Source organism: Hydra vulgaris, chromosome 06 (genome assembly GCF_038396675.1).
Source record: "Hydra vulgaris chromosome 06, alternate assembly HydraT2T_AEP".
Taxonomy (NCBI): Eukaryota; Metazoa; Cnidaria; class Hydrozoa; order Anthoathecata; family Hydridae; genus Hydra; species Hydra vulgaris.
In genome coordinates this window covers 54,370,001-54,378,068 of record NC_088925.1, presented here as the reverse complement: position 1 = coordinate 54,378,068, position 8,068 = coordinate 54,370,001, and the positions used below count along the sequence as shown (strand labels likewise).

Sequence of the window (8,068 nt, the reverse complement as noted above, 5' to 3'; positions counted from 1 at the left end):
AGGTGGCATAATCTTCCTTATTAACTTGTCTTCAGAGGTGCTCGGTAAGAAGACCGTTAAGTCTTTTTGGAATACCTTAACAACCAGAAAAAAAAACTGTATATATTTATATAAGATTTTTAATACTGTATAAAAGAAAATAGGGCTTTATGATAAAGGTTAAATAAACTTAAGATTTAAGGTAAAAAATAAAGTAGATATTATTTGTAAGCGCGAACGACTATTTTTGCATAGTTTTTACGCGTTTGCATAATATTTTGTTTTGGTTTAAACATTTACACCAAAATAAAAAATTAAGGAACAAAATACCACTTAATACAATTACTCAGTAAATTCGGTAGATATGGTAGATAATACAACAAATTAAACTTGGTAGATAATACAACAAATTAAACTTGGTAGATAATACAACAAATTAAGTAAATAAGCAAAATAGCTTATTTGTTATTTTGAAGCCTAAAAATTGCGATTATCTATATTTATTTAAATTTATATATTTTTGTTTTTTATTTCATCTTTTATTTCTATTTTCAAAGCTTATCTATTATCTAGCTAATACGGAGAAATCTTATTACACAAAAAGTTGTGTTAACAAAATTATGATAAAAATCAAAACTTTACATTTAACATCGACATCAGCATACAAATGTTTTGAGTGTTCTCCATTACACTAATTTAACACAGGTTTTGAATGCCTTTCAGCGTCTCTGGTTGGATGTGCATCAATAAATTAGTAACTAAACCTAATAGTTACATTATTTTGTGTAATGGTTACACGGCTATATCACGGTTACAAAATGGAGTTATACTTTAAAAATACATGGTTTGAACGCTTGAAATTTAAAAATTATATTAACAAAGATTTTTTTCCATTATTTTAATTTTTGCAAGCAATAAACTCATTTGTTTCCATGTTTCCGGACCAAAAATTTCATTTTTATTTTAATTATTTTGTTATTTAAATTTTCTATTTTTTTAAACAAAAAAACGCGTACTTTTTGATAAAATTTTATCCAACCTAAACTTTTAACTTAGTTCTGGTCTCTCAGTCTTTAAATCTAACCTTTAAAACTAACCTTTAAAAAGGGTGCAGAGGTCAACCTTGTCAAAACAAATACCTGTCTTACATAGATATGTAAATTTTTATATAACAGTGGTTAATGTGTGTGATCATTGGTTGTAATTTTATTACAAATAGCTTTAATAATCTTTTCTATTATTTTTATTATGTTTTGGTTTGTAAAACATCTAAATTTAAAATGAAAACTGTTTTAATTGATTTTTTTGTTTTTAATCAATTTTATTACTTTTTAATTTACCTTAAAGTTGGCGAAAAAAAGTTTTTATTGTTAGTTGGAAACCCTAATGCATTTAGAGTTTGATGTAAATTGAAACATTGTACAAATCTCTTTCAATATTACGCAATAGAGCTAAAGTTGCATAAACGAGTGTCTTCTAAAACCAATTGTTTGCATGCCAAGCATTACTGTTTACTGTTATTAATGTTTAAATTCATATAAGAAATATCTGTTATGTGATAAATAATCCGTACAATCCATACAAGGATGATAATGTTTAAAATCAGTAGATTTGTTGCGTAAGTTTTTTATGGTTACCTCTTAAGAATACTCACGAGGCCTATTCAGTCCTCTTAATTTTATTTATTCCGTTTAGACGATAGATTATTAACATTACAAAGTATGAAACAAATTATATAATACTGTTTTTATTAAATTATTTTGAAATGTCAGTTTCATATTGAATTAAATGTCACAATTAAATGTCAAAATAAAATAAAAACTTGTTTCAAGTAAGAATTAACTTTAAAAGGCAAAGTTAAAACTTGTTTTAAATAAGAATTAACTTTAAAAGTGAAAACTTTGATATAGTCAATTTAAATTTGAAATAATAAAAGATAAAATTAAAATGTAAAAACATTTTTAAAAATGCAGTTAGAAAAAAACCCGAAATAATAACAATAGAAGTTTAATTTTTAGATTAATATTTAAATATTATAAAAAGTAAATTTAAATTAAAAGTATATATATTGTTCGCTACAATATTATTAGTCATTAAAAGATAAATAAACCTTATTAAAAGCATATTTTCAATAGAACTTTTACTTTGAAAAAATAATTTGCGTTTCAGTGAAGTTTTATTTAAATTATTTAAAATGTATTTTATTTTGATAATGTATAATACAAAATAGTAAATTATATTAACTAAAAGCTAAAAACGAAATTTGTATTAAATATTTAGTTGGCGCCATTATATCTTTTTAAAAGTTCTAAATAAATATTTGAAACCTTATAATTTAAAATAAAGTTTTAAAATCTTTTGTTTTTCATTAAAACCATTAAACTTTGGATTACATAAAGCACTTACGCAGAAAAACCACTTATTTAGGATCCTCTTTTCCCCTATAAACGCACCTTTTTGTTTTCAAGGCTCCGCTTACCCCTCCCCCACCTCTGCGTACGTACGCATTTTTTATTACAAAAATATAAAACTCCTTCCCTTACCCATATATTTTTCAAAACATTAACAAAAAAAGCCTTTAGTTTACTCGACATATCTCTGTTGCATAACTTAATATTGATTATTTAAACTCGTGAAAATCAATGCTTTTGTTACAACAAAAAAAAAGAAATCAGGTTTTAGGAGAAATGGAAACGATATATAGAGAGATATAGTCTAACTGTGTACGTACTCGCTGTTTTTAATTCTACCCCTCGTCCTCCGTCTACGCATTCGTACGTTTTTGATTAATCCCCTCCTCCCTTCCTTCTTCCCTTCATACCTGCGTGTGTACTTTATGGAACTAATTGTACTTAACTCAAGCGACAGGCTAAATACTTTTCTGGTTTATGAGCTTTTGCTTTTAGTATTAGATCTAATAATTCCACTTTATGGAATTATTAGATTTGTAATCCATTGCAAACAATTCTAAATTTCATTCAAAGTTAACCAAATAGTTTTTTTGTACAATATCAAATGTTATGAGTTTCTGACTCGTAAAATTTGATATTGTTAAATAAAAATTTGAAATTTTAATTTATTTTACAAAAAAATGTTTCGCCATCTTTTAACCTGTCACATCACTAGCACCATCTTTTTTTTTCTCCCTATCACCTCTCATAATTTATTTTTGAAAAAGTTCTTAAATATTTAGATACAGTAATGTATTGAGAATCAATAATTGTAAAACATATTTTTAAATGATTTGAATAAAATATGTTTTCCCAGAGTAAAAAATACTTACTTAGCAAACATTTAAAAGTTGATTTTTAATTTCGTTGAAAATTCACTATAAGTTGCTTCTCATTTTCGATAATTTTTTGCTGCAAGTGTTTGTTAAACTTCTTTTTATTATAAGTTTTCGATTTCTTTTTTGGTTGCAGGTTAGTTTTTAATTGTACTTTAGTTTGTATCAAACAATCAGATATTTTGAGTTATATTAAAGAATATTTGAAAGGCGTGGCCCAATAAACAGTTGACTACAGCTGTGTTTTTCTTATAATTACAATCATTGTCAATTATTTTAGACTAACTTTTTTTGATAAAAAATAAGCCATAGCAAAGATTACAGAACCAGTAAAATAAAACAGAATATAAGAAAATTACCGAAAGATAGAATATCTCTTCTATAAGAATATAATTTTTATTATTTGTCTTCATATAACAACTTCTAACAAGTCTCAAGATTTATAGCATAGAGCAATAAATTGCTAGTAGTATATATAGCTTCGTATATTACTTGCTAGTTAATGTTGAATGAATTTTGTTGGTTAAATAATTGCTGATCTTAGTGTTATTGTAAATACTATATCACCATCTTCATTTTAAATCTTTTTCTTGTTATGATTCTACATCTTCCAAAAAATATTTTGTTTTTAATATTGTTTTTATGCAAGTACTTTACCAAGCTTTACCCTGGGTTTTTAAACTTTTAACTTTCAAAATCTGCTTCTTGATTTTAATGCAGTTTAAATTATTTTTTATTATTAATTAATATATATATATATATATTTTTTAAATCTAAAAACTAGCAAGAACCTGTTATTGGCGTTTCTTAACAAAATCACGCTTTAGCTAGTTGTTTAGTAAACCAAAAGTTTCAATAATTTGAACTTAGTGCACCTAAAATAGAACTGCCATTCGTTTTGCTACAATCGGATATACTCTACTTTTGAGATCTGTGGGTTAGTGTCCTCGGCCACAAGTTATTTGTCTCGGTCAATTTAAAATTATTAACCTATTCAAAAATATTTCCGATAATATTAAAAACTTCAAAATAATGATTTGCATGCGCATTGACACCATCATTTGTAAGTGGATTTAAACACCCATGAGTCGCTCTTTGCATCACTTTGATGGAACTACTAACAAAATCAATCAGCCAACTGCAAGTTGCTGATAAACCGAACATAGCCAGTATAACCAACCGTGGCGCACTGTTCAAAGTTCTGGTTCAGAACCAAGAGGTTCGAGGTTTGACACTGGCTCTAGCCCAATAAGCGATATTTGTAAGGAAGAAGGCTTGAACTTCTGGGACAAATCTTCCTGCACGGTGCTCCATAATAAGACCGTTAATTCGTCTCGGAACGCCTTAATAGCCAGGAGGAAAAAAATCGAGACTCGCAAAGAAAAGCACTTCTGCGGCACGAGAAATTAGTTATTTTTAAAGTTTTTACAGTTTTACATGAATTTCTTTTCATTACCAATAAAATATTGGTACAGATTGATTTTATGTTTTAATTATTCATTTCAGTGTCTTTTTTACAACGATGCCAAAAAAGAAGTGCCATTTTTCTGAAAATTTTACAACTGGCACTTCTTTTTTGGCATCGTTGTAAAAGAGACACTGAAATAATAATTAAAACGCAAAATCAATCTGTGCCAATAAGTCCTGCATTAAAAGATGGAAAAATAAATACAAAAAACTTTGTTTCATTTACATTATTTTTATATCGCTTAGTCATGGTTGAAAATCAATCATAAGAGTTCCAGATTAACGTCAATATCTTTAAGACATAAATCATTTTTTCTGACGTGGGTGACAAACACAAAATCTGACGTGGAATTTACAACTGCATATAAAACTGTTTAAGATATTTTTAAACACCATTAAACAGTTTTTAAGCTGCAAAACTTATAGCAATATCAACAAAGTTTCAAAATTCAAAATAAACAATTTATCACAAGTAACTATTATAATAGTATATTATAAATTATAGCAACTGCTATAATTGAATATATTCTAGCATCTTAATCTTAAATACAGATAATTAAAAGAGGAATACAAAAAAATCATTTTTTATGGAATTTTTATAGCGATTTTAGTAATTATAAATACAGGCGCGAACATTTTTTTATGTTTGAGATACCCAACTACCAGACATGGAGCAAACTCCAAAAATTTGTTTATTCTTATATCAAATAAAGATGCTTTGCAAAAAATTGCGATGATTGGAGCCTGGGCGCAAAATTTTTTAGCTACACCTGTCCCAAACGTGAGAGCAACAAGTTGGTAAAATACTTTTCTACAATTCTCAAACAAGTTTATATTCATCGATAAATTTTAAAACTCACACAATAATCTCTTAGCGTTCAACAATTATGGCCTTATAAAATTTGCGGCCCCTATAAATTGAGGGGGAGGGGGGGGGGGAATTAAACTTTTTATAGTCTAGTTTTTGAAAGCTAAAAGATTTTGTGTCAATTTTAAAATTTATCGATTAATATAGATTTAGTTAAGAATAGTATACAAATTATTTTATTAGCTTGTTGCTCTCACGTTTGGGACAGGTGTAGCTGAAATTTTATGGCTTTTTAGCTCCCAGGCTCCCATCATTACAATTTTTTGCAAAGCATCCTAATTCGATATAACTATAAACAAATTTAATATAACTATAAACAAAAAATTTTTGGAGTTTGCTCCATGCCTGGTAGTTACGTAACTCAAACATCAAAAAATTCTGCATCCGCGCCTGAAATACTTAAGAGGTTTCCAACATTCTTGCAATATTTTACGCGAAAATGAAACTCCTAGAGTCACAAAGAAAATCTAAATTTCTAGAGTCACAAAGAAAATCTAAACTTCTAGAGTCACAAAGAAAATCTAAACTTCTAGAGTCACAAAGAAAATCTAAACTTCTAGAGTCACAAACCGAGCTTTGTGAATAATTATATACAAAACAGCATTTTGTATAAAGCATTAAAAAATTATATTATTTTAATAAATAATTTCGTTGCACCTGAGCTTAAAAATGATAATACAAATTTCGGAGGAGAAAAAAGGCACCGTATAAATAGTTTGTATTCCAAATTAAAAAGAAAAATATTTTCTGCAATTATAGAGGTCGGTTAATCTCAACACTTCATTTACAATACAAATCTACTACCGTCAATGTTTTGTCAATATAGATTTTATCGCTGCAAGTGTTTCAGTTTTTCCGTTTTAGCCTTAATTAGTTAAGCACTTCGCTCCCTACGTATCTTGACAAATGTTTTATATAGCAACAACAAAAACAACAAGCTATTTATTTTCTGAAAATCATTTTTACAACAGTTTTAATAACAATAAAAACAATAATAATTATATATATAAGTATTTATATAAAAAGAACAAGAACACGATATTTTTCAATCTTGAAATGTTTCGAAGTCAACATACTACATTTTTAAAATATAAAAAACTACAATTAAAAATTTGAAGACAGTCTTCGAAGTTAATACTTCTCTTTAATATCTTCAAATTTTGATATTATATAAGCCAGAATTTTAATTGTAATTTTATCTTTTGAAAATGTAGTATGTTAACTACGAAACATGTCAGGATTGAAAAATATCGTGTTGTTCTTAAAAATTTTTTCACATATGAAAATTTTAAGAATATTTTCATGTGAAAATATTCTTAAAAATTTTTCACATATGCACCACGAAAGAGCAATTAACTAGGAAGTTCACTCGTTCTTCCTTTCTAATGTTGCCAGATTTATTGCCAGAGCCGGCATTGAACCTTTTTTTTCTTAGCCAGAACTCCTCTGCGTCACAGCTGCTATAATAAATGTGTAAAGGATGAAAAACGAAAACTTGCGTGATGTTACTAATTCAAGAAGTAAAAGAAATTTATTCAAAATGTATCACACTCATTTTCCATTCCGCCGCATAATACGCTCGTTGAACGTGTGTTCTCATTAAAACTCAGTGGACAGATGAGCGCAATTCAGTTTCAATTGAACTCAATAAAAAGTATCGTTCAATGTGTTTTGTATTATAAAAAATCATATATTGAATTCTATAATTATGTAAAAATGGCAAAAAAAGCTGCTCCGAAAAAACGTCTGACTATTTATTTAACATCAAAAATGTTCACCTTTTTTTGAAAGCTCTTTGGACCTTATTAGCATTTTTGCTAAGTTAAAAAATTAGTTACAATAAATCAGTATGAATATACAATAAATATTAAATTGCAGCGACATTCATTTGGCAAAAGTAAAAGTGAAAACTTAAAATAAAAATTTTTCAAAAATTATGTAAGAGAAGGATTTTGCTTTAACTTTTATTTTTATCAAAATCGAATAATTTTAAGTTAAAAAGTAGACTTTTCTTAAAACCTTAAAATAAACTGTACTAAGTCTGTTTTAGACTAGAATGGCAACTTTGTTAATGTATTAACAACATTTCATATTTCACACCAATCGTATTTCTTATTTCACATGGATCAAATACTTTCACATTATAATGTGAAAAAAGTAAATGTTTTTTAAGCAACACACTTCAGTTTAAATAAAACAAAAATATGTTAATTTAGCTAATTCATTAAATATTCATTATAAATAAAAACTTGGATTTTTTAAAATTATTTATATATAATTATGTGAAAGTTTACGTCTCTGTAAGTTACTGTTAGTCTAACTTCCATGCTTTGTCTTTTAAATTTTGCAACTGTGTTAATGAATGCCTCTTCCACATCAACCAGAAAAAACCATAAGCAACACAAAGAACAGTTTCAACATAATACCCATCTATTTGTGTTACACAATTTCCACCAGCGTTTATACAA

At 27.1% G+C, this 8,068-nt stretch overlaps 1 protein-coding gene across 1 annotated transcript in view; it reads right to left on the bottom strand.

The window, feature by feature from the left end:
• Positions 1-7,803: 7,803 nt before the first annotated feature.
• Positions 7,804-8,068, bottom strand: part of LOC100212191 (acetyl-coenzyme A transporter 1) — a 31,511-nt gene continuing 31,246 nt past the window's right edge. The window contains exon 7 of the mRNA XM_065800487.1: positions 7,804-8,068. This exon is cut by the window's right edge and continues 2 nt beyond it. Within this exon, the coding sequence (XP_065656559.1) occupies positions 7,912-8,068 (157 nt within the window). The 3' untranslated portion in view covers positions 7,804-7,911.